Genomic DNA, 27,365 nt, shown 5'->3' with positions numbered 1-27,365 from the left:
GTGGCTCCGGAGATTACCTCGAACATATAAACACACAAAAATCTGCCCCCTCTCTTTATAATATTAGTAAAGATTTGCTAAGTAGAGCAACATGCGGTTCCTTATCAAAAACTTTTTGAAAATCAATGTAAACAATATCTTATTGTCTAAAGCCATGGTAACTTTGTCATAGAAAATTTGTCATTGCACAAGGTTTACCTTTCCTAAAACCGTACTGAAAACTAGTCAATAGATTATTAGTCTCTAAAAAATTTACTATCTTAATTTTTATCAATGTTTCAAAAATTTTGCAAACCACCAAAGTTTAGACTTGCAGGTCTATAATTTCCCGCTCTCTCTTTAGACCCTTTCTTGAAGAGCGGTGTAATGTTAGCCAGCTTCCAATCCTCTGGCACTGTCCCTTAGTTATAAGAAGCATTGAAAATATTTACTATTACATCTGCTATTCCTCTGCACATTCAACTAAAACTTTTGGATAAATATTATCTGGTCCCAGAGCCTTAGTCTCTTTAATTTTTTTCAAATGAAATAAACCATCATCCCTGGAAAATACAAAGTCCTCAAGCTGTACTATAGCTTGATTAGAACATGCAACAAAACTTTAAAATATGAGTGAGCAGTGTTGAATTGTTCTGAAAAAATAATTTCTCTTTGACGGTTACTGTACAACTTAAACTGACAGTTTGGGTTACAACCATTCAACGTAATCATGGGCGCCTGCAAAATTTTAAGGGGTGTGGGGCTCAGATATTTTCTCCATGGTTTAGCATTATATTTTCCCCATAGAATTTCAGTACATATTATACTCCCTGATTTCAGTTCATATTAGAGTTATTAATGTTTGACATTTTTAATTAATTATTCATTAATGGCTGGAAGAGAAATGTTTTTACATTTTTGCAAAGAAAAAAGTACTGAAAGTAAGGAAGTTCTCCTTTCTAAGGTGGGGCTTCAGCCTCCACTTGCCCCCCCCCCCCCCCTATGGGCATTACCACATTTTTCCTCTCCCTGAATCACTATGGTTGATTATTGTTTCAAAAGTCTGCATTTGTCAATTACATTATGATTTTTATCTGAATTTTATGACATGTTTATTGTTATTTTTTTGCTTTGTGATCTTATAGGTATCAGTTAAAATACTTTTTCTCATTTTAGATTCAAAATTGATTCGATCTAACTGGGAAAATGTTGCCCTTCTTCATCCATCGATCATGAACTCTCTATCCATAACCAGTCATGTTGTAATTGCCAGTCAAGAAAGTAGTACCTTATGTGTTGTTTACCCATTGAAAAGCTTAAAAAAATCTACTGTTTGTTTACCAAAAGATAATTTTGGCTTTAAGCAAGGGGATGTTGTCAATATTCAACAATATAAAGGACAGATACGAATAGCAGCTGAGATTTTTGTTTCGCTAAATCCAAAGATAAATGCTACCCAAGATCTAGTTGAAAGGGTACATACAAGTTTATGTGAGTTGTTCTCATTTTTATAGCAAATTTTCTTTTCTATGTGTTTTCCTTTTATGATATTTTTGAAAGTTTTCAGAAATAATTTTGCAATACGTAAAAAAGAATAAGTAAAGTACAGTTAACTCCGAATTATCCACGGAATTGGGTGGCACAAGTGCTGCGGATGATGAAAATCACAAATAAGTTGCAAAAAGGCTAAAACGAGGGACAAATAGGGTAAAAATTATTCTCCCTCAAAAACTTCGCTGTATTGATTCATAATGCTTTGTACAAACACTGAAAATATATACAGTACAGTGAAAAAAAAAAATTGTTTTTGCACAACAGAATCTAACATCAATAAAGAGCAAGTGTATGTAAGATAACGAATGTAAAAAAAGAAATCCAAGTTTAAATTTACAATTTTTTGAAAAAAAAAAAGTTGGTTCTTGTTGCTGGCTGCAAAAATACATGTTCCTGATTGCTAACTGACTCACAGACAGGGTTTGCCGATAAATATCAGTCAATATATATCTGATATTTATTTTGAAAATATCATATTTTGATATTTTTGATATTTAAACTACGGTATTTTCAGTATAAATTTTTATTAAAAAATAACCAAAAAGTTATGTACTATATTTTTATAATGTATAAATACATCATTAATAAAACAAAGTAATATAATGTTCCTTCATTTAGTTATATTTTATATTCATCAAATTTTTAGTAATGTAACAATTTTAATTCATATTAAAAGTGCCCAGTTAAATGTTAAATGTTGGGTAGAAAAAAAGAAAATGTTTTATGACTGTGCACCTACCAATGCATATTTTTTATTTCTGAATCATATAACTGTAAAAGTAGCTGACAGACGAAAAATGAGTAAAACTAATGCTAAATTAACTCTATTAAAATTGATAAAATTGTAAATGAAATGTTAGGTATAAATAATAAAAGAAACTTTAATTTTAAGTCTACATATTGTAATAATATAAGAAAAAATGTTAGTAATAATATAAGAAAATAAAGAGTGATTTATGGATGCATTTACTATTTTGAAGACTTTAGTTTGTGCCGATTGAAAATATTGGATAAATATCAAAATATCCGATATATATCAAAATATAGGATATTTTCGAAAATATCATGATATTTTTGAACCCTGCTCACAGATAATCCACCCCGCGAATTATCGGGAGTTTACTGTGCATCATTTAAAAATTAAATATGTTTAAAGACTGAGTTGGATTCTTTATATTTATTTAATTTTTTTTACACTACTTAATAAGAACTTTTCATGTAGGAATGCTAAATCCTTTCTCAAAATACTATTACAAACAAGAAACAAGTATAAGTGTACAGCAAGCTAAAGTCTCATCATATGATGTTATTACATCTCTTGCATGTACACTAAATTTTCAAATTGTAAAGTAATTAGTGCAACTAATAGGGTATACATGGTTTATAGCCTCTCATTTATATTTTGATTTATACGTCTTTTATATTTGAATATCCTTTTCTTAAAGTGTGCATCATTCCTATTCATTTGAATGCAAAATTGCATTGTTTCTAGGTCCCAAAGTATCGGTTGTACATTGTTCTTCCCACCTTAACCCATAACAGGGGAGGTGTGGTCTCACAAACTGCTCAAAAGTTGACCCCCACCCCATTTCAGTTTCAGTTCAATTGAACTGTGTTCCCCCATAGCTTTTTGTTTTGTGATATTTGAACACCTCCCTTGCTTATCAGTATTTTTTGGAAAGTTTTAAGTTTCAGTGCATTCTTTAGAAGCAGTGTGTGAGGCCACACCTCCCCTTCAGTGTTTCAATTTTCGGCAGTAGTAGTTGTGGCTTTTAACGTTAGGATCGTGGAGATGGGTTAAGTTATCTTATCCATGTTATGTGGAAGAGATGCAGAATATTGTAGATGAGGTTGAGAGTTGTTTAAAATGTTCAGAAAAGTTATGCAATCATATTCTAGGGACAACGGGGGCTGAATTATTCCTGGAAATAATAGTATTTCGGGAAATACGTAATATACGTTCGGGTCAAAATGTTCCCATAACGTGATATAATCAATTTTCTGGTATAAAAATGTTCTGTATATATTAAACAATAAAAGCATTAATTAATAATAGATTCAGTTTTATTACCAGTATTAAATTATTTACTGCAGTATATGATTTCTCTCAAAAAATCTTAAGGCTCTAGTTAAATTTCCTCGGAAAAGATATATTTTGATTCAAAATTTAAAAATATTTTTTTCTGTGCTAATTAAAGTGCGAAGAACATTTAAGGGTAATTAAAGAAATGTATCTTAATTACATGATTTTAAAAGAAATTGAAAGTCGAGTGGTCTCCGTGACCTCACATCCCCTGTTATGTTCTACTTTTTCACCTTGCCTGTTACAGGTTAAAATTTAAAAAAGTTTAGCTTGTCTAACTTTCTTGGTATATGTTGAAAAACTCTATGAAATGATTTTTTTTTTTTTTCTGTCCATACCATCTTTCAGGCATGGAAAGTCAAGTAATGATGAGAAAAAAGCTTATTTCGTTTGTCAAAGTGCCAGTAGAAAAATATTAACTTAATTCAGTTCTTAGTGCTATGAGCATTGCACAAAGGCAATCATCACGTCAGACAACTATAAACAGGGTTGGGTTTTGGACTGTCCAAAACTGGTTTAGGACAGGACAGGACTTCTTGTTCTTTAATCTATGGTTTTTACCGTCCGAAACTGTCTTAAACTGTCCAAAACTATGCTAAAGCTAAAGGGATGTAATCTAATCAATTTGTATTTACTACCATATTTGTAATGCATAAATATAAATAGTAACGAAGTTTAATTATTGAGTATTTGATAATACTTTCCTTCAAAATGTTTATTTAAAAAATATTTTACTTAAAATAAAATGCCAATAACTCTATCACATAAAAACTTCCTTTTGTAACAGTTGGTAGAGCCATGAAAGGAAATTCACAACACTACCAAGACAACTAATTTCAGTTCCATTTGTAACTCAAATGAATGTTATTAAATGTGCAATTAATAGGTGCAAAAAAAAAAAAAAAAAAGCTTCATTTTTTAAAATGGTTTTTGCAAATAAGTTTCACATGATGTTCTAGCAAAAATTATTTTTTAAATCATAGATTAAAGAACAAGAAGTTGATGATCATACACTTATATTACAAAACTTGTGTTATTCTTTTTTAGTTCTGCAAAAAATTGTAATTTATTGCATTTAAGTCAATGATTGCACTATATTTTGAAATTTTCTTTTCGACCTGCATTATTGTCCAAAAATTTGGTTTATGAAGAAAAAGAAAAACTCCTGCATACAAATTGAAATTTTTAATGAAGCATTTAATTCCCATGTAACTCAGCTGCATAAATTAGTTACATATATGTTCATACTTGAATGTTCACGTTGAAAAAATAAATTAAAAAAAAAAAATTTTGACACTTTTTTTTATTTGATACACCATAGTGTCCAAAACCTTGCCAACCCTGACTATAAAACGTTTTTAAATACGTTATAAAACGTTAATAAATGCTTATAATTACATAAACAACATGCTGTACATAATTAGTATTTAAGATGTACAAGACAGTTTTTTTTTCTTTGTATAAGACTTTTACCTAAAACTTAAATTAATATCTTTAGTACAAAAAAACTATTGCAGACAAATTTTTATTAGTTACTTTAAAAACTTTATTAGGAAGCTTACAACTGTTATATTTGCACAAAGTTTGAATTAGTAGATTTAAATTTGTTAAAAATCAAAGTGATTTGTCATTGTTTTGATTATTTTGTTTTCATTTATTGTGTACGTTGATTCACGTCAGTCTGTCGAAAGACATATAAATGATGCTTTACTGTTATAGCTGGAGTGATTGAGAGAAGAGAAAAACAATATTTCTGACCCAATGTGTATTAATGTTTTCACAGATATTTATTAAACTTAAAACGTGTTTACTAAAACATACAGTATAAATGATATTATAGCAGTTATGAAATTGTAGTAGTAGTAAGAGTTAAGAGAGTTTCTAATATCCTTAAATTAAAGTGTTTACTGAAATATTAAAGTGTTTATTAAAATATTTAGTATAAATTATATTAAAAATAAATAAATTATATATTACTGTTTAATTTTGCACAACACAATTTTATCAAAGGCCATCTTGGTGTCCAGTAAAATGCCTAAAAGTATTTTAGTTCTTTCTCCTCTAAAAATTTGAGATTGTAGAGGAAAAAAACTGGCATTTATTGAATATTTTAAGAATTTCATATTAAGTACTTGTTCAATTCAATACTAATATCAAAACTCTAGTAAGAATACACTTTCTGAATTAGTTGAGCTTAAGGGACAGTAAATTCAATATGTTTCTACGCTTGCCCACTGTAGTAGTCATTGAACTAGTTTTTGCTATGCTCATTTATTATCCTGGTATCAAAAGTTGAAAATAATATTTGAAGATCAAAAGCTGAACTACTTTATGTACATAGATTGATTTTGCAAGTTTTTCTTGTTGCAGTTAAAATAGTTCACCCCAAACATTTTGTTCTTATTTTGATCGTATTAACCTCTGAGAGAACTACAGCGAAGCACTGTTTTTATGCTTTTCCTTTATACGTTTTTTTTTTTTTAAATTGGTCTTGGCAGAGTCCAATATGTAATAACCTTTTATATGTTTTTTTTTCATACAGTCACTTTGAAAACGTATAAACAGTGCTTCATTGAAGTTTAAAGATTATGTTAGAGAGAAATACAGCTTATACTTCTATTTTTTTATGTAAGGAATTTTTAATTTTTGATATCATTTCATCAAGGTTCTTCGGATCTTTTTAGTAATTTTTGTCCTTAGTAGTTTTTGTCCTTAATGTATGCTTGTAAAATTTTAAAGTAATTTTGCATTTCTCTCTTTCTAGGCCATAGATTTTTTAGTGAAGGAACATCATTAAAGTTTCAACAATTGGGAAGCACTTATGAGATTACTATTTCACGAATACTTCCTGAAGTACCAAATGATTCCCCTAGTTATTCACTGAACTCTCATCTTTCTTATTTAAATGACATTTGCTCATTATCAAATTTGACTTTGAATGATGATTCAAAATATCTTCAATCTACTCCACATAAGATGAGGACGAATTTTGATCAATCTTTTGGTGTTCCTGAATTTTCATCTACTCCTCAAAACAATCAGTTAAAAAAACCTCAAAAAACAATTCCTGTTGCCTGCAATTCTTCTTTTGGAGATGCTGAGTTCAGGACTGATGTTGAGTATTTTAAAATATCTCACAAAACTAAGATACATATAACGCCCTTAACAGAAGAAGGCGAAAATAGTTCTGTAACTCTGTTTAGTGAAATTATTGGTTTACATGAGCAGCTGCATTTTATTAAGAAATTTTTAAACATGTTTTTGAGATGTCAAGAAAACCATGGTAAGTATTTCCGTAGTCTTTTTTTAGTTTTTTATGGGCGAGGAAAGGGTATTGGTAATGTTCATTTTAACTTTCTTCTATAACAGTAAGATTTTTCAAAATGTGTAAAATATTTAATTCAATGCTTATGTGAAGAAAATGGTACACTGTTTCTTCATTACTTTAGCTGAGTTAAAGCCAGGACGAAAATCGGAGATAAATTTACTGTAATGTGCCTAACTAATTCATCACAACTGTTCCAGAATTTAGAATATTATCATTAATCGAGATCTTATTATATAAGATCTGGAGAAGAGACCGAGGGGACATGATTCAGTTGTTTAAATTTATTAAAATGAAAGATGTTACAGGGCTGAAGTTTAGCACTGAAAACAGGACAAGGGGTCATTGTTTTAAGCTATTTAAACCTCAGGCTAACATGGATGTTAGGAAAAATTATTATTTTAGCAGGGTAGTGAAACTTTGGAACAGTTTACCGGAAGAGGTGGTAATGAGCAAGGGAGTAGATAGTTTTAAGAGGGCCATTGATCTTCACTGGGGATTGTAAATTGACTAGGAACCAGTCTAGCTGGGCCCAGAGCCTGTTGCTGGTCGTCACTTTTGTATTTGTATAATGAGTAAAAGATGATGACTGTAAGAGATCTGTAAATAAGATAAAACTAACTGCGTTGTCCGGCTTTGCACGGTCTACTTCAAAAATAAAAGTTATGTCAAGTGACCCTTGTTCAACAATCAGGCTTGAACAAAAAAAATCAGTAAAATTTTGCGGTAGATTGTGAAAAAATAACAAAAAAGAAAACATTTTAAATTCTCTGAATGAAATTATTAGTTAAGCAGATGAATAACATTTGCTTTTTTTTTTACTTCCTTTTACAAAAAAGGAAGTATTGTATTCGCGAAAAAATTTTCACTCAAAAATCGCCCTTAATTTCCATTTTGCTCACCCCCAAATGAATGTTGAGTTTTTTTTTCGATTCGACCACATGCGGAAAAGTGCCTAAGAATGTATAGACACGCGAAATATCCATTTTGACCATCACCGAGGTAATTACAACGACTTTTCTCGTGACGTCTGTATGTATGTGCGTATGTATCTCGCATAACTCAAAAATGGTATGTCCTAGAAAGTTGAAATTTGGTACATAGACTCGTAGTGGGGTCTAGTTGTGCACCTCCCCTTTTGGTTGCTTTCGGATGTTCCTAAGGGGGTCTTTTGCACCTTTTTGGGGGGAAATCATTGTTAATTTCGATGTAAACTCAAGTGGCGTTATAATTTGTCGGACACTTGGCGATATATCGCCAGTCTTTTGGTCGCCAAGTTTTGTCGCCAACTTGGCGACAAATTTGGCGGAGTTTTTTTTTTTTTTTTTTTGGTTTCAATTTGGCCATTGTTGGTGATATTTAGAGAATAAATATTGAATCACATTAAAATAGCGAATAATGGGGAAATGACATTAAATTGGAGTAAAAGGAAGTCATGTGATGCACACATCAGCTCGTTTTTTTTTGTATTATTAGTTTTTAGATCCAAAGTTTTAACATCTATGCCCCTAGTTACATCAGTTCAGAAAATTAAAAAATATAAATTTATTGCTGAAAACATATGTTGGATCATCCATATTCTTCGTGTTGTTAACATAACACGATTAGGTTAACATTAATTTCACGTTAACTATTATTTGCATTTATTTTAACTCATCACCTTTTCATTACTGAGAACCAATTGGTATGATAGAAGTAGTATTTTCACTACAATTATATTAGGTGAATTGAGATTAATCTAAAAGTTTGTTTAATAAATTTAACTGTAGCTATACAGGGGTATATGGCACAAAGTGCAGCATCAAAATTTTTGAGGGGGATTTTTTACATTTTATTTATTTGGTTTAATTTATATATTTAAATTTATTTATTGATTTATTTTTAATGTAAGTTATTTATTTTATTTCATTCTGTTTATATTTTACTTATTTATTGAGTTTGTGTGCATGTGTATGTCATTGGCATAGCACAGAACTCTTCTTATAAAATAATAATAATATTTAAAAATAAGTAAATAAATAAAAATATTTTAATAAATAAATAAAATATAAAATAAAAAAAGAAAAATGATTGAAAAACATTTTGAGAGGGGAGGGGATTTACGCCAGTGAACTTAAGGGGAGGGGCACCCCTGTAGCTATTAAAATGATGTCGATTAATTTTCATTAACTCTTCGTAGATCACATGGAAATTGCTATTGGACCGCTAGTGGTCCACAGGCCACAGGTTGAGAACCTTATTTGAGAACAGGTTGAGTATCTTATTTCATCACATTTATTTATAACAAAGTCATTTCCAGTCATTTACGAACTCTGTCATTTTGATCTTAATCTTCATTACTGTTGTTTTAGGAACGGAATATGTTACTGCTCTTCAAGATCTTTTCTGTGTGAGTTATTTTAGGAATTTTGTAATTTTTTAGGTGTTAGTTTAATGTTTATGGGGCCATCTGGTACAGGAAAAACCATGGTTATGGAAACTATCTCTAAGGAATACCAACTGCATTCTGAAAGAATTCATTGGTATGACATTTATTCAAAGTAAGTATAGATTATTGCAACCTTTGGAATATTTTTCTTCAAACATCCTACAAAATTTGAACAAAAGTTAAATACAACTTTAAATAAGTGGATAAAAATCTTAAATTTCCTTCCTTTATAAGCTGCCTTATGAGTTCCTTTTATGTGTCCTATGAAATGTCTATTTTTTCTTTCTGGTGAATATATCCAGTTTTGCTATGTATAGTCATTTTTCGATAACTTTTCATTTATAACACTAGTGTTTTAAAACTTACGCAAAAAGTAATTTAATTGATGGAAAAAATAAATTGAACTAAGAGAAAAGTGAGGAAGTTTAATTCAAGGAAAGATAAAATATAAATTGATAAATAACTTTTTGAGAAGTTATTTTATGCCAAATTTTCAAACTTGCTTTTATGTTTTGTTTTGAACTCCATCACTGTGCTGCACACAGGCTTAGAAGCAGCCGAGCAAATAAAAAGGTCCTGAAATTTCCAAAAAGCCAACTGGACTGAGAAAAACCTTGACAAAAAGCTGGAATCCTTCAACAAAAACAATATTGCAACAAAGAAAACTATTCCGCGAGGCAAGAGGAAAAAACATTGGATCCCCTGCTGGAAAGATGCTGGGGTTGATTCATTGATCACCAAAAGAGGTAACATGTACTGAACAATTAAAAACCAGTAATACTGCAAAAACATTGAAAAGCTGACTGAGTTATTAGAAATGGTTGAAAAGAAAATTGCAGATTGTAAACAAAAAAAAGGGGGGGGAGACAGAGTTCTGTAGCACCTTGGACCTCAAGAAAGATACAAAACACTGGAAGATTGTCAAGGCTTTGAATTGTGGTTTGATAAAGCCTACTTCTCATTCATCCGAACAATCAATATTTTCCGAACTTCAAATGAAATTACTGATGAAAACAAAAAAGCTGCAAATTTGTTGGCAAACTACTATTCAGAATGGAGTGAGCTCAACTTCAGCAAAGAAAATAAAGGGCTGAATCAAGTTATAAGGAAAACTGTCTTGGGAGCTAGGACATACATAATTAGAAAATGCCACATGTCACATTCCTGCAAAAAAATTTTCAGGAAATGATCTCATCTTTGGAGAAATGGTTAAAAACTTCAGAGAGGTTGCAAAAGATCACCTGCTGGATATCCTGAATATATCATGGTCTACTGGAACACTGCCTAAAATTTGGAAAGCATCAATTATTCTTCCTATTATTAAACCAGGAAAATCCACAGAAGACTGTAAAAACTACAGTCCTATTGTTCTTACAAGTATTCTTTGCAAAGTAATAGAGCAAATTATACACAGCCGCATTAGAGAAGAGCTTTTAAGAGGAGACAAATTAAACTTTTATCAAACTGCCTATAGAAAAAAAAGCAACGTGCCACAGAAGATCAGCTCTTTTATCTTTGCCGGTCATTTATTGTAGTCTACAATCCAAGACACATAACAAAACCATGGTTGTGTTTCTGGATCTGTCTGTAGCGTTTGATACTGTCTGGAGATGCAAACTGATCCAGATTGCAAATGACGTGGGAATCAAAGGTAATGCCATATCTGGATCTTCGACTTCCTCAGACACAGAGAAATCAAAGTAAGGTTCAGCAGAGTCGACTCAAGTCAAAAAGATCTGGAGTGGAGTCCCTTATTAGTCCCCTGCTGTTCCTTATCTATGTCAATCCCCACCTTCAACAAGATACAAAAAGTTTCCTGCTATGGCCGATGACATTGCCATCTGGCACTCTGATGTAGGTCTAAATCGCTCAAAAGAATCCCTAAATAGTTCTCTAAACGAAATCTCAAAGGGGGCTGAATCCTTGAAGCTAAAAATCAATCCGCAGAAAGCATCTTTCCGCATTTTTTCTACAGGTAGGAAAAACAGACACCTCTTCTCGCTGAAGTTATTCCTAAACAACCAGCCTCTTACAAGAACAGAAAATCCAGTCTATTTGGAGTAGGGTAAAACGAACTAAGTGCTGAAAATTGCATAAAACATTAAATAACTTTTTCTAATTAAATTATCAAAAATTTACCTCCGAAATGCACAGTGTCGGCAAAAATCGTTCCTGTATACGAAATTTCATCTTTCTAGACTTTACTATTTTCCCAGAAAGATCTTATTTTATTATATGTTTAGATTATCAAAGGATTTTACTGAAAATATGTACTTCAATGATGTATTAAACCTATTCAGAATGTGGTTTTTAGATAGACTAGCACTTCTGATTTTATTCATTTTATGGATTTATAAAATATTGCAAAAATCATTTAAATCATTTCAAAATTATGTCGATAGATAACATTGTAATTAGCAAATTTTATTGAAAATTGTGTGCACATATTTTGCTCACATAGAGAACCACTTCTAAGGTCCTGACCTTAGAAGTGGTTCTTTATGTGAGCAAAATTGTTTGGAAATAGTTATATAATCTAGGTTGAGCCTGAAACTTTTTTTTACATGGATTTTTTTTTCTTTTTCTTTTTTCTTTTTTTTTTTTTTTTGTCATGCAGTTTCATTTCCATACTGTATAGAAATAATTCCTTGTAACTCTTGAAAGTTGTGGCAAAGTTTTGAACATTCATTAGTTTATAGTTAAAATTAAAGTTTTGAGAAACTAATATTTTGTTTAAATATGATTTTATCAAAGTATAATGATATTGTGAATATGCTTTGTAATTAATAACTATATGAAAAAGGGGTCACTCCACAGTATTTGGCTGTGATATGTCCAGTACATAAGGCTAAAGCTAGAAATATATTTTTTTTCATTGTAAAAATTCAGTTTACAAAGTTCTCTATTATTTTTAACTCTAAATCGTATTTTTACAGTGAAAAAAGAACTTTTTTTTTAGATTTGCAGTATGCATGGGATATTTCAGACCCAAGTACTGTGAAATGACCCAGATATGCTTTTAAAATGTATAAAACTTACCAGAAAAAGATTACTTTTTCTGTTCAATTTTTTATTAATTATTCATGCTTACAATACCAAACACATTTCAGGCATATTTTTGAAGCTGAAGAGGACCTGAGATCAACATTTGCAAGAGCTGCACGAAAGTATTCTATTTCATTACTGTGTCCCATATATCGTCGCCTCAGAGCAACAGTAAGATATCTTAGTGTTATTTCTGGGATTAGATATTTTACTGTTGCTCTGAGGCGACGATATGTTCCGAGATTTTTCTTTGCAGTTGATACAAAGTTTTTTGTTTTGCTTTTGTTTTTATTTGATATATATATATATATTGTAGGAATTTTTGTAGAGGTGTAGAGATGCCTTTGAAACTAACCTATGCAAATTTTTAGCTTCCTAGTTCCAAATCCTGAGGATCTAGGATCTCCAAAAAATGTGAGCCAAAATGGCGGATCAGCTTTTTGCGCCAATCTGCCAAGTTTAGACTAAGTTTACAGAAAATTTTATCACACTGGAAGCCTGACGTTTTAGGGGGCTTAAAGTACAATTGGCTGTTAATTGTTTAATGATAATACATTCAAGTATTTTTGGAAATTTGAGCTCATAAGGTTTTTTATAGCGCGCATGTAAACTCGTGAAAAAGATAGCCGGGGAATGTTTTTCCTGGATTTTACGTTGTCATAAAATCTAAACAAAAATAATTCAAAGGCTTGCACTTTGTGATTACATTGTAAAAATACTTGTTTTTTAATGGGTTACAGTTTCAGAGCTTAAATATCTATTTTATAAAAGATATTGTCATTCAAAGTGGCTATAAAAACCGTCCCAAGTGAAAAATAGCTTATTTTCAAGCTTCAAAGCTCAAGTTTGTCAACCTTGCACCTTTTCGTTAATACATTTTTTCCTTTCAAAATAAGTTTTTTTTCGATGGTGTTCTTTCAAATAAGGATAGAAAAATGAGTTTGAAATTCTGTCTTTCATAACGAAATGCCATGTTTAAGTTCATATTACAGGAAATTTTATTACACTGGAAGCCTGAAATTTTAGGAGCTCAAAGTACTTTTGGTTGTCAATATTTTTATAAATTAGAGTTCATTAACTTTTGTGTAGCACACATGCAAAGTCGCAAGAAAAACACAGTGGAGAAACTGTTTCCTGGATTTTAGAATGTCATAAATTTTGAACAAAAATGATTCAAAAGCTCTTACTTTATAATTCTATTGTCAATATACATGCTTTTAATGGGTTATAAATGCAGAGCGTTAATATTGATTTTCTGAAAGATGTTGGCATCCAAAGTGGCTGTCATAATCGTTCACATGAAAAATAGCCTATTTTTAATGTTCTGTAGCTCAAGTTTGTCCCATTGCATTTTCTTTTTGTTGGTACCATTAGAAAGAAGATATTTTTTCACTCCAAAATATTTTATTTTCTTGTAATATTTTAGCGGCCCTTTAACTTCAAAATATTTTAGCAGTCCTGTGCAGCGGCACAGTTTGCCACCAGCTAAGCACGGCCCTGAATCCAACACAGGATATCAGGGAAAACATATTAAAAGATGATGAACAAAGTAAAAGTTATTGCTGTGTGTGTGTCAGATGAAAGACAAACATAATAAAGGGGGGGGGGAATTAAAAATTGCCTCTTACACCACCGAGAGAAACGTTCAAACTACAAAAGGGGCCCCATACCTGAATCCGGCCCTGTGTGTTGTCTCTTCTTATTATACAAACAGGGACGTAGGCAAGAGGGGATCCATGGGGTTCGGGACCCCCCCCCCCCCTTTCCTGATAGGTCACTGATCCCCTGCACTTACATAAACAGAATTTTCAAAATAAATAAATTAATTAAAAAATATTTTGTCCTAAATATTCTCATTAATTGATAACTTTCTCATGTTCAGTTTAGTTCAGAACAATAGAACCTCTGGGAGTGGTGGGGGGTGGAGGGCGACAGAAGTCTTCAACCCGTAGTATGTGTGGCAGACCTGTCCAAAGGAGACATTATCTTAGTCCCCTACCCTGCAAGAAACTCGCCAGCAGCTATCTGAAAAGGAGATATTATCTTAGCCCCTCCCCTCAAGGAAATCGCCGGCAGCTCGTAAACAAACATTTATTGTCAACGAAAGATTGATGAGAGTCATCAATGATGAAAACGTCGGAGACGGGAAATTTGTAGGAATGTTTTTGCCAGAAGGTTAAGCCTCAGTTTAATCAGAAACGGATCCCCTTCTCTTCTTTTTGTTGGACAGTTGTGGGGTCAGCCGCCCTTGTAATATAGCGCTGTCTTTTTAGAAGGTGCCTAAGGCTCCTAGAGTTGTGGATAGTGCAAAACTCTGTTAGGTCACACATTCACTGTCTATCGTTGCCATTGGTATGGGTCGGTTGCACGAATGTTTTCCTCCAAAGCTAAAGGGAAAAATCAGGAGCAAAACCATAAAACACATAAGAAAAAATTAGCCAACCCCCACTGGGTAAGTTGTATTGCAGTTTTTTTTAATGTGTTTTTTTTTTCTTTTTTTTAACAATAGGAGCAATTTTATGCATTGTTTTCTCATTTATTTAAAATTTTCTTCAGACAAAAATAGCATCGAATATCATTTCATTTTTTAACCAATCAATTCAATTTATTTCACTTATAATTTTCATTTGTAACAATGATGGATTACTTTTATATCATTGTGTCCTGCAAGCTCGCAACTTTTAGCATTCATCAAATACCATTCTACAACCATGAAACGAATGTCTGGAAATTCGTTCTGAATATTTGTTCATTTTCATCACAAGGTAACAAAGATTTTTTTTCTTTCACTCTTTCTGAGCAAAATGTACCGAAAAAAACTAGAATTTTTACGAATGTTTTATCTCTTGCGTTTTTATATATGATTTATAAAAAAGGGAAAAAAATATGTATCTGGAGGTAGTAAAAAAAGAGATGAATAAATAAAGGTTTTTACTAATGTAACAAAATTTATTTCAGTGATATAAAAGTTTAAAAAAACAAAGAAATTGAATTAAAAAAAATTTGAATGTGTTTAGTTTTTTAATTTTAAGTTTGGAATGATTAACGCATGTGTAAAGATGTATAAGTTTAAAGATACATATATATTTTACAATGAAATTATTTTAAATCATTATTTTAAAATACTAACTGAATTGTGTTCATGAGGTCAAAAAGAAAAGTTATTAATTAGTTTAACTGAAAATCTATATTTTCTTCTATCTTCTAGTTCCATTTTTCGAATAAAATACTATATAATATTCGTGCATATGCTTCATTTAGCAAATTTTTTGATAGCTATTTACTGACTGCTTTGTATTCAAGAATTATTTAATAAGTATCTATCTGTACATTCAAAGTTAAAAAGCACAGTAGACTCCGAATGCAAAAATAATAGTTGTTGTTCTTATCCTCATATATAAGCTTGCCAGACGTCCCTGATTGACCGGGACAGTCCTGGATTTCAGACAAAATCCGTTGTCCCGGCTAGTTTACTTCACCTCACGGAAAAAGATAAATTTGATTACAAATGACCAAATAATAATAATAATAATTAACTGTTAAGGATCATTTAGGTTAAATACTTTGTTATTTGAAACATTGATTTGTAAAATTAATATCGGATTGTATGGATTTTTACAACAAGATTAAAATTAAAAAAGATTTTCAAAAAAAGTCCTAGCCAATGAAAAGTGCACATAATTATTGTTAAAGTTTTTATTCCTCATTTAAAGTGTTTCTTCTTACTAAAGTAACTTTTAATATTAACATGTAGAAATAAAATGTTTTTTATCTGCTTTGATCATGCATTACTACCCCTGTTTTAGGTTCATAAATAGTAACCCTTTATTCATAGCGTTGAGAATGAACTAACCTTTAAAACACTCTAAAAACCAGGCGGGGTTGTGTACCCCTTTGCCCTTTGAATACTCGCGACGCTGGGCAGGGGGGGGGGTGCGTTCTAGTGTCCCGGTCGAATATTTCAGAAATATGGCAAGCCTACTCATATATATAATAGCCAATGATCGAGTAACGCTCTTGACCTCATCAACAATGAAACTCGTGCTATACCATGATAATTTGATAACATGTTTTGGTAATGTTTAAAATGCAGGGAAAGACTTTATTGTAACAAGGCTGAACTGGATCCAGTAACTTAACTGTTTTACTGGTAAGACTGTGTCATTTCAGGGGAATGAAGAAACGAAAAAGGGGTCAAAGATTAAAGCTGTCTACTGAAGCTTCGAGTTAATCCACTGAAGTTAGGGTTTAAAATGTCAACTATCAAAACGTCACCAAACAAGCAATTGCTTTGTTCAAATGTGGAATTAATTTTCATCCATCATATCTTGACGGGCAATTTTCTAGTTATATAATTTCAAAATATCAATTTAAATCGTATCTAGATTTTAAATTTACAACTTTTCTTAGAGTTTTTACAAGAGATTTGTCTTCTTTTAAACCTTCAGATTATAACATCTAATGACTTAGAGCAAAATGTTTGTTAATTGAGGCTTCAAACTATCTATAAACCTCTTATATTTGTCACCAAAAGATGATTAACTTTTTACAGTAATATCTAATTTTGGTGCTGTCGTATTATCACAAATAGGGCAAAGATTACCTCCTAAAGAATCGAAATCGGATGAATACCGCCAAATGAAGAAATTTAAAATTTTTATATTTCCATATTGTTAGTAAAATAACTGGGTTTAGAGTGTTAAATTTTGTTGTGATGATTCATTACTGTTACTATCGGTCATTTCCCCTACAGTTGTTAAATTGAAATTTTAAATTTAGAATGGAACATTTTGCACAGAAATTGTTTTGAGTTAGCATAATGAATAGAACTACGGATTTGATTTAGTTTATTTGTTTTCCTGAAGAGGGGTAAAGACTATACATAAAACTATTATGTATATACAATGTGTTCGTAAGTGTATTCATTCATTTTTCCAAGTTCTAAAAGTAATACTTCCTCTTATCACCCTTAAATGACCCTGCATGCAAAACTCCTTAAATAGAAAATGTCCAAGAAAAATGTTTAATAGCTTTGATGGCCTAAAAAATAGTATTTATAAACAAATTATCATTAATATTTTCTTCAAAATTTTGGCAAAGAAATTTTATTGTTTAACTTAATTCATCGTAAATGCCATAACTGATCCTTAGATATCTATTTTAGCAATACATCACAAGAAAATACTTATTAACAAGCAACTACACTTTCTATGTATTTTAGTTGTTTGAACAGCTTTAATAATGTTTTCCTAAGCTTTAATATGAAAATACTATTAAAAAAGATGAAGATTAGAAGCATCATTCCATTTCTTATCATTGAATGAATTCTAAAAATTTAAATGAATTAAGAAGCATTTTGAGCTTCTCTTTAATGAGCCTTGGCAATATTTTTGTCCATAGAAGCATTAAATGCAGTCCAAAATGCAATTCGAAACAGTCAGGAGTGGGGAATTATGAAGCATTTATTGAGTTAGACAGTTGATAATGTAGTTAAAATAAATATGAGCGTTTTTTTTGAAAGCAAGTATATTGCAAAGCTTTAATTATCACACTTATATTATATCATTACTTAATTAAGCTAATTATCATACTTATTAATTGCAGTTTTGATTGGAATAGTGTTACTTTATACAATTAACAGTTAATGCTTCTGATTTAGCATGTTTCCATTTTTAAAGTTCGTGCAACCTTGTACCCCCCCCGCCCCTTAACAAAACCCTAGCTACATGCCTGATACAAATAATCACAGTTGTTTCTGCTCTATTTTCCAAAGCCATAATGATATTCAAACTTCATACTGTTAAAACTTAAGTCATGAAAGCTACCTCAGTGCTGAGAATTTGAGTTTCATTAACTATAAAGTATATAAATGATCCGTAAATGTCTGCCTTCATTTGAGTATGCTCTGAGGGAACTTTTAGAAAAACAAAATCTCGCAAATAAAATGCATAAAAAGTTCTTTTTTTTTAAATTAATCTATTGCAGTTGTTAAATTATTTTTTTTAAACTTATTTTGTTGGAACATTTTTACTTAATATTTTGTTTATTTAATTTAAAAAAAATAATAAGAAGAAAAAGCAGCTTTATATACAAGGTAATGTTCAATTGTAATGTTCCTTTCCTTTCAATTTCTTAGATGCCCATCAATCATATTTATAGATGAATTAAATTACCTTTGTCCGCATAAAGAAGAAGCAAGTGCATTTACTTCCCAAATTTGTAATATATTGACAGACCTAATCAAGGAACTACCAGTAAGAATCTCACTTTTGAATAAATGTTTTGAATGTATGTATTTTAAATATATTTTGGCTGTAGTAAATCTCATATTTCAACACCTTAAATTTTGTTGCCTTTTTCATTACAAATAGATTATGTTGTTTCAAAATTAAGAAATATCCTCTAAATAAGGAAAAAAATTCAATATTGTGACATTTTCTTTTAGTGTAGCTAATTTAAAAATAAATTTTAAGCTAACTTTTAAATTTTTTGCAACTTGATTTCACTCAATTAAAACTTTTTCCTGCATTTCTCTAAGAAAATAATGGGCAAACACATTAAATGTGAGCTCCATAGTGTCTGGTGGGGCAACTTCGTCAATAGGGAAAGTAGTCATACAAAAGATAAATGAATGTAACGAGGAAGTAAATGTTCAAATACAGTAGATTCTTGAAAATCCGAGATAATTGGGACTCGCCTCAAATAGGAAACTCTGACTATCCAGAAAAAGTTTCCACATTTGAAATTACACAACTAAGAACGCATAAGGAGGAGCACCTTTTACTTCCTTGTATCAAGAAAAGGAACTATTTTCAAGAGCAAAATATTTCTATTTTCAGATTTTAATGAAAATCAAATTTTTAGTTACTAAAAAATAGAACTTAAAATGTAAATGAAGCACCTTGGATTAAGCAAAACGTTGAACTTTCGAGACGCTTATTTTTTATATTTTATTAGCTATTAGTTTATAATTTCTGTCTGCATTTCCTCTTGGTGCCTGAACTGATTTTGCACCTTTTCAAAAAAGCTGTCCTGTTTAATTGTATTTATATTGTGTGAATTCATATAATTTAAGTGTTTTGTTAAGATTTGGATTTGACTTCTTAAGGCAAATAGCTGTTCACATTAATGCTATACAAAGAGCTTCCAATTGTCCATGCGAGGATTGTCCAGTTTATAGATTATGTCTGGTTTGAAAATTTATTCATGATTTGGTTTTTGTTGATTTTCTCAGTGTCTATTTTTTTTCTTCTTCTAACTAGGGGTCTCTGCTCCCTGCTCGCAGATGCTCACCAACCCCTAAATATTGCTTCTCAATCTTATTTGATTCGCAAAGATTTAAATCGTCAATTAGAAAACAGATTAAGAACACATTAGGAGTTCCCTTTGGAACAAAAAGCCCTGCTTCTTTGTTTGAAAATAACTTGTACAAACATGAAGAGCTCTAAGGGCTAAGTGGCTCCTGAGCATTGCAAAACTGCAGTTTTGTACGTTTGAAAAGTTGTTTTCATATCGTGGTCTCTATTAATATGTTTTGCTTTTTAGCTCAGGACCTGAATTGAGATGAGCCTAAGATTTTCTATTAAAACTGAAACCCTTAAAATTTCTGGCTAAGAAAGAAGAAACAAATGAATCTAAAAGAATTAACTATGGCAATGCCAAATAAAACATCAATAATTTGAATGGAGATGACATTTTTTTAACTTGATACAAACAGCTTGTAACTTTTTTTCTTTTGGATACAGAAGCTTAGTGTTTCAACCATAAAGTCGAGTTAGATGTGAAGTAAAAACATTGCTCTTTCCAGTGGTAAAAACTGGGACAATTCCTTCACTTTTTACTGATAGATTTAATGAAGAAAGTAGTGCCTAAATTCGGGGGTTTCACCCCTCCTAAAAGCAAGGGTGCATCCCCAAAAGTGAAAAATACCGCTAAAATTACCCACCCCCCTAAAAGTTTCAATGCCGCAGTCTGTGCCATGACCCCCCCCCCCCCCTTGGTGGGCACCCCTGCTAAATATCAGCTAAGCCTAAAAAATTTGAGTTAAAAACGCAAATAACTCCTGCTGTAATTAAGCTAGAGCATTGAAACAAATTGCGTTAAACGCGGAACATTCCACCCTTTTTAACAACAATATAATAATAATCTGTTCAAGTAATTTTTACCACCTTTAATAGGCAATTTGCAAGAAATTTAAGCTTGAAAGATTAATTAGGAAAAATCTAATTCAAAATTTAAAAAAAAAAACCCAGGTGCACACTACCAGGGCTCGAAGTAATTTTGTACAAAATTTCAAGGCTGTAGGTGCTATGGGGTCGGGGTCTTCTGGATGCAGGCCCTCCACGTATTTCTTTTCCGAATTTCTTTGACCTTACTCTTTTTTAATATAAAGAGATGATTGAAGTACTATCCATGCGATGCAAACATAAAAATGGAAAATTATAACCTCTGATAGATTAGTAAACATGCTTATAAAACAAAACTAAATTTTTGAAAGAGCTGGTTAATGTCATTTGCCGTGCTTGTGTTCTTGGACATTATAACTGAGTGATCATTAGAGAGATGTGAGCCCAGTAGAATAAATAACCTTTCTGTGTGAGAAGTGGACAGATAAGTTTCTTTGTATTCATTGCATTTAAAAAAATGGGAAAAAAAAAGATAAACATCAAGAAATAATTGTTATGTTTCTTAAAGCATACTGTGAAGCTCTTATTTTTTTTAAATATATATTTGTTTACCAACTTTACATATTAGTTTAACTACTTTTTCAGAGCGAAGTATTGATTGTTTCTTCATCCAACAGTGCAAATTACAATGATGTTGCTTTCAAAGTTGATGGCAGGATAATACAAGAAGTTAAGTTTCCATTACCTAACATTGAAGAAAGAAAAGCAGTAAGTTTCTTTAGAGTTTTCAATGCTTAATATTCACAATAATAATAATTGAGTTAATTGTTACATAAATTAAATTGATGAGACTCAGGTATGCATAGTTGTTCTACAATTTTTGTTTGGTTTCGACTGATCTGGCGCTGGTAGATTCGGCTATATTTCAGTCTTAATAATGAAGAATTGGGGAAAATTAAGTATGGAAATTAATACATAGGTACATGCATGTATACCTTTAAGTCACTTGAGCTAAATGTATATTTTTAGTTCACTATCACCAACAGAGGAGTAGCTGTGTTTAATTAAAATCAAGGATTCTGCTGTGTGTTTTTTTTTTTTTTTTTTTTTACTAAGACCTTTTTATTAACACTGCCAAGAAGTTCGTTAAGAATTATATAACATTCAGATCAATCTTGTGTGATTGCTTTTCTGGTTCTGTTCCTTCAAACTCTTAGTTTTATTTCTTTTTTCCATGCTCCATTGATTCTTTTTCTAATTAGTTTAATTCTTATTGGTTAATTAAATTTAATTCCTGTTTTAAGAACGATTTGATGTGTGCTTTAACTAAGTAAAAGACGTGAAGTATACTTTTAAAAAAAGGTATCCAGTCTGTCAAAGGTAAGCTGTGTAGGCCATAAGGTAAAGTCTGACAACATTTTGCTCTGATTTCAAAACAACATTTTGTAAATATTTAATTTGTATGTTTATGTACTTCTTATACATAATCCAATTTCTCTTTTTCTGTTAACATGATGGATTTTTTTTCCCCTTCAAACAGTGGTACATTTTAAATAAGACCTTAATATGTTCTGGGGTAAAAACTCTGTTTAGGTAGTTGGAATAAACTGATTAATTAAAATTTTGTACCATGTACCTTTCAAACCTATATTTCTGGAAATTTTCGAAACTTCTTTTTACTGATAAATATGTTTGCCTTAGTCAAAATAAAGGTATTGTGGTGTTTACAAACAAGGATGAAAACTGAATCACTGCAAACAAATTTCAAAAGAAATAAAATAAAGGTTGTAAGATAAATTTCAATGGTATATCGAGAAGAAGGAAATGTATTGAGGTGAGTTGATATTAGATGTTGTAGCTTTAATATGGTTTATATACCATATTTTTGTAAGTTCTATGAAATGGAAGTTTTATAAGATGAAGCATGGCTTAGCAAAAAAGATAAATCGTCATTTTAGCATTTCATATTCATCACAGTTCCATTCGATCTATGTAAGGGGTAAACAATATTTGTTCACACTTGACCTTCTGCTATATATTGAATAATTTTCTGATATTGTTTCTTTAGATGTTTCAAAAGTTATTAAATGAAAAAAAGCATTCCCTTACTTCCGATGAAATACAGGACTGTGCAGCCATTTCTCACACATTTTCAATGAAAGACATCACAGATGTTGTTATGGATGGTAAGTTTTTCCATTAATTTGTAAATGTAAGCAAATTTTACTATGTACTGATGTATAATTTTTGCATCTTGAATCAAATTTGAAATTCGCTGCTCCTATACATGCATACTTTTACTCAAAATACATTTGTTCTATATGTACTTTTTGTATTATGTATACTCTAATGCAAGTCCATTTTCCTAGATCTTGCGCAGGGGCGGCTTCAGGGTCGTGCAGTCCGTTCGACCGCACAGGGCCCCCGTGGCTAGGGGGCCCCGCTTTGGCTTGTATTTAAAAACATTTTCCCTGATTTTTTATGTTTTTTTAGAACAAATTCATCAAGAGCCAGCAGGCCCCTTCACCTATGTACTAAAACTGCTCCAATGTGCCCCCCGCCCCCAAGGATCAGGCCCCAAGTTTCTGGCTATAAGCTGACACAGCCTCTCGTTGGCTCTGAAGATTAATCCCACATGTTGTTCTCAGGGGAAGTTCTGATCTTGCGCATGTCTTTCCCGTCTCATCTAGTTTTGGATCACTGTTGGGGCCATTCATTAATTACGGAAGAATGGTTTTGGCAATTTTTGCCCCCCCCCCCCATGTAAGGGTAAGTAAGATTTTTCAACTCAACCGGTCAACCAGCGACTAACCGGTTACTAACTGCAACGTTCTATGATCTACTGGTTGCCGCACCAGTTACTGTTTTAAGTTGCAGATTGGTTAATCGAAGCATGTGATCATTAGCTGTCACGTGATCAACCCAACCGGTTGTTACCGGTCGAGGTCGTCGAACGTAAACAAGGTGTGTGACACTTCACGGAGGTGAGAATTCACATGTTGTGAACCAAAACTATACTAAAATAAAATTTATTATTAAAAATTTGATGGCAGGTTTGAATAGATATATTTTTGTTGAAACTATAAAGGGTCATTCCATAGTGACTAACGTAACATTCGCAGCTGATTTTCAAACTCTTTCTACTTACACCGGCAGTAAAAATGAATGTATTTTGGTTTAATATGCAGATTTAAAATGTACAAGGTGACTATTTTTCATTTCCACCAAGAATTTGAAGCAAAAATAAGCGCTGGCAGGTGTTTTTTCACCAAAAAAGGCATTGTGACTAACGTAACATTTTTGCAACCCTGAGAAACAATGCTTATGTTACGAGGCAAATTTTTCTGAAACTTACGCAGGCACTTAAAATTGGCCGATATATTTGTAAGAGGTAAACAATCTATTTTTAAAAATGTACTACAGATTTGTTACAGATGAATCTTTTTTGGCCCTTAATGGTACTTTTACGAAAAACTGTGTGTGACTAACGTAACGTGACTAACGTAACCATCGAATAACAAATAATGAATGCACATAAAAAACTTTTTATAATTGATTTCTTGCTCTTATATTACTTTTACACTTTTTATTAACTTTCTTTGTGTTGCATTATGGTCCTTTCTTTACTTTTTTTTCTATAAAAGTGTAAGAAATTGAATGGTAGGATTCAGTTCAATAACTCAATTTGAATGTGCGAAAAAAATAAACAAATAAAAAAAATGCTTTTACAAACTGAATAACATCATTCTTGGGCTAATTAAATCCTAAATATCTCTCTTTAAAAAAATTAACTTCATACAAATAGACAGTTTCACCGAATTCTAGTATTCTGCCGATATACTAGTTATCGTCATAAGAAACTCCGCAGTACTTTTCAATGGCATATTATTTTTTAAAGTTTATTGATTCATCGAACGAATCGTGTTGTGCATGCTTTTGAATTAAAATGTAATATTGAAAAAAAAAATATTCGAACGTTTCTGCAGAATGCATTTTAATTCCAGATATCACCGCAAATGTTTGAATTTCTAAATGATCATTCTTGCATTTTCTGAAATATATGGCAGCAGCGCTTATTGTCACTGTATCATGTAACATCTTCAAATGTTTTCCAACGAGCAGCCATTACTTCATTTTAATAATGGGTGGACATGTATTTTCTAAAAAATAGAGACGTTCTTCTTTGTTAAGACTGTACTTCTATTAACTTAATTCTTAAGCTTGGATTCTTGTGTTGAATGCTAATTCAGCAGGGTACTCAATTTGCTTTACTCACCTTTTTTCTTTTTTAATAATTCTTTAAATTGGAAGTATCTTTATAAAGACCTTTAAAAAAGTATTTTTTTAAGTAAACAGAAGGTCTATACAATGTAATTTTACTGGTATTTTTCACCCTTTATATTTTTAATCAATATAGAATGCATGTATATTCAAAATTGTACATGAAAATGTACATTAAATTAAATAAGTTTAAATATTAGCAGTCATTTTTAAAATTTTACGTTAGTCACATGCAAACTGTTACGTTAGTCACAGCTCAAATGTTACGTTAGTCACACTAATTATTTTATATCTACTGATACTGAAATAAATATTTTGCACTTTTTAAGAAGATATGATACAGATGTAAGAAAATAAAAAGTGCTGTTTGGTTCAATCATCTGGTTTAGTTTTTAAACAGAAAATAGTACATTTTCGTGACTAACGTAACGTAAATATTTTCAGTGAAATAACCAAACTAATTAAAGTACTATCTTATAATGTATGCAAAAATAACAGTCAATTTTATTGGATCAACATCTAATCATTTAGAATAAATATAGTTCTTTTAAAAATTTGCAAAAAATTTTACATTACACAAGAAAACGTAGACGCATGTTTTTTGCACATGCTAAGCCTTTTCTGCAACCTCGCACGTTTAAAGCCAGATGAAAAATACCGAATGAAATTTTTGCAAACTATTACTGGATTTATGTACTAGAAAGTATGCTGAATGAAATGATAGGTCACAATTAAGGCTTTGGGGGAAAAAAATTTCTGAGGTTGAGGTTGACATTTCTATGGAATGACCCTAAAGTATGTTCAAATGAATTGTTCCTTAAAGTTTTTACTTTAAAAGGCATCTGAGAGGAAAGTAACACTTTTTGAAGAATGATCCTTATGCGTCTGTTCCTATGTGATAAAAATTGCAAGGAGCAAAGGGATGTGTGAGTGCCAAAATTAAGAATTTGGAAATAACCAGTATTGATGGTAGTAGGACACTTTCTGTGTGGGGGGGGGGTTATCGGTTGTGAGACGGTAATATTAGCCCTGGTAGGGGTGCTGCTGTGCATCATAATTTAGAAATACTTTTGAATGAAAGCCTACCTAAGGTCTGAACTTTAAACGTGTTTTACTCAAAACTTTAAAAAGTCTACTTACATCCCTTTGCTTCTTACTGTTTCAAACGTGTAACAAAGAAAAGATTCTTTGTAGCTTTAAAGTATGTTTATATTTTCTATTGCAAAATTGTCTTTTTATATTATTTTCACTAAACAAAATGACAATCACATATTGTAAAATGTGTTTGATATTTTTTAATAAAATTCATATTTTGATACTATCATCTTGGATGGGAAAAAATTTCATATCTGTGACGTTTGTTTGCCTGGCAATTTATTTTCTGATTTTTCTAGCTCAAAATCTTTGCTACATGAAAGCTGTCAAAAGTTCTAGTAATGATGAAGTCAATGTCAGCTGTGTTTTAAATTTTTCTGATATAAAAAGGATTTGTAAGTTGAAGAAGCCACAGATTCTCTCATCAAGCACTTTAAAAGTTAAAAAGGTAAGATCCTTGAATGTTTATTTTTTACCTAAGGCAAAGTTAAAATAATACTTTATGTAATAAGTATGATTCTTATAAAACAATTCAATTAAAGCAAATGCCATTCAGTTTTTACTCCATTCAGTTTTTACTTTCTTAGGAAAAAAGATTCTTTCTTTTAATAGAACTTCAAATTTAATTTCGTCTTTAGGTCTTCTGGAAAGACATAGGGGGAATGAAGGCTGTGAAAGAAAAACTAAGAGAACTAGTTGAATGGCCTCTGAAATATCCTGAAGCATTTAAGAGATTCAACATTACGCCATCAAAAGGGGTGTTGATGTACGGTCCTCCAGGATGCTCTAAGACAATGATTGCTAAAGCTCTTGCCACTGAGTGTAATCTGAATTTCATATCTAGAAATGTAAGTTAGTTTGAAACACAGTAAGATATTTAGCATTTTCTTTTCTTTTCTTTCATTTTCTTTTTTTGTAAATCTTAATGTGTATTCCCATCTCCTCCACAATTGTGAAGTTGACCGTAAAGTCACATTTTTATACCACAACTAAAACTTCTACCCATTTTTAGTGATACAAATTTCCAATTTTACTGATATTATACTAATATTTGAATATCTAGCCAGAGATGACTACATCCCTAAGCCAAAATCTGTGGTTGCTCAGCATATATATGAGTCTATCAATGATTTTTAAAGTGGGCCGAAATAAGCTGATTTTTTTTTTTTCCAAATCCATTTTTGGATAACACCCAAAAGCTGCGTAGTGAGCTAGTTAGCACTTACAAAAATTTTCTTGGTTATTAAAAAATACCTAGATGGCCTTATTTGACACTGAAAAACCGAAAAAAAAAGAGAAAAATGAATTTTTTATCAAATTTTTTTTCAAAATGAATTCCAAATATTTTGCTGGAATGCAACAAAAATGTTATATAATGAGCCAGTTCAAGCCCATAAAATATTTTATTGATTTTAATGAGAATTTTACCACACCTTTCTAATATCAAAA

At 31.2% G+C, this 27,365-nt stretch overlaps 1 protein-coding gene across 1 annotated transcript in view; it reads left to right on the top strand.

The window, feature by feature from the left end:
• The window catches only part of LOC129233962 (ribosome biogenesis protein SPATA5-like), a gene marked incomplete at its 3' end in the record, with an annotated part of 57,420 nt that extends 30,656 nt beyond the window's left edge, over positions 1-26,764 (top strand). Inside the window, exons 3-11 of the mRNA XM_054867873.1 lie at positions 1,156-1,470; positions 6,381-6,899; positions 9,364-9,481; positions 12,480-12,536; positions 18,551-18,668; positions 21,186-21,308; positions 22,609-22,726; positions 26,216-26,364; positions 26,555-26,764. Of these exons, the coding sequence (XP_054723848.1) occupies positions 1,156-1,470; positions 6,381-6,899; positions 9,364-9,481; positions 12,480-12,536; positions 18,551-18,668; positions 21,186-21,308; positions 22,609-22,726; positions 26,216-26,364; positions 26,555-26,764 (1,727 nt within the window). The remainder of the gene's footprint in view (positions 1-1,155; positions 1,471-6,380; positions 6,900-9,363; positions 9,482-12,479; positions 12,537-18,550; positions 18,669-21,185; positions 21,309-22,608; positions 22,727-26,215; positions 26,365-26,554) is intronic.
• Positions 26,765-27,365: the final 601 nt, after the last annotated feature.

The sequence above is a fragment of the Uloborus diversus genome, unplaced genomic scaffold (assembly GCF_026930045.1).
Source record: "Uloborus diversus isolate 005 unplaced genomic scaffold, Udiv.v.3.1 scaffold_835, whole genome shotgun sequence".
NCBI classification, from domain to species: Eukaryota; Metazoa; Arthropoda; class Arachnida; order Araneae; family Uloboridae; genus Uloborus; species Uloborus diversus.
This window is presented reverse-complemented; position numbering and strand designations above follow the sequence as displayed.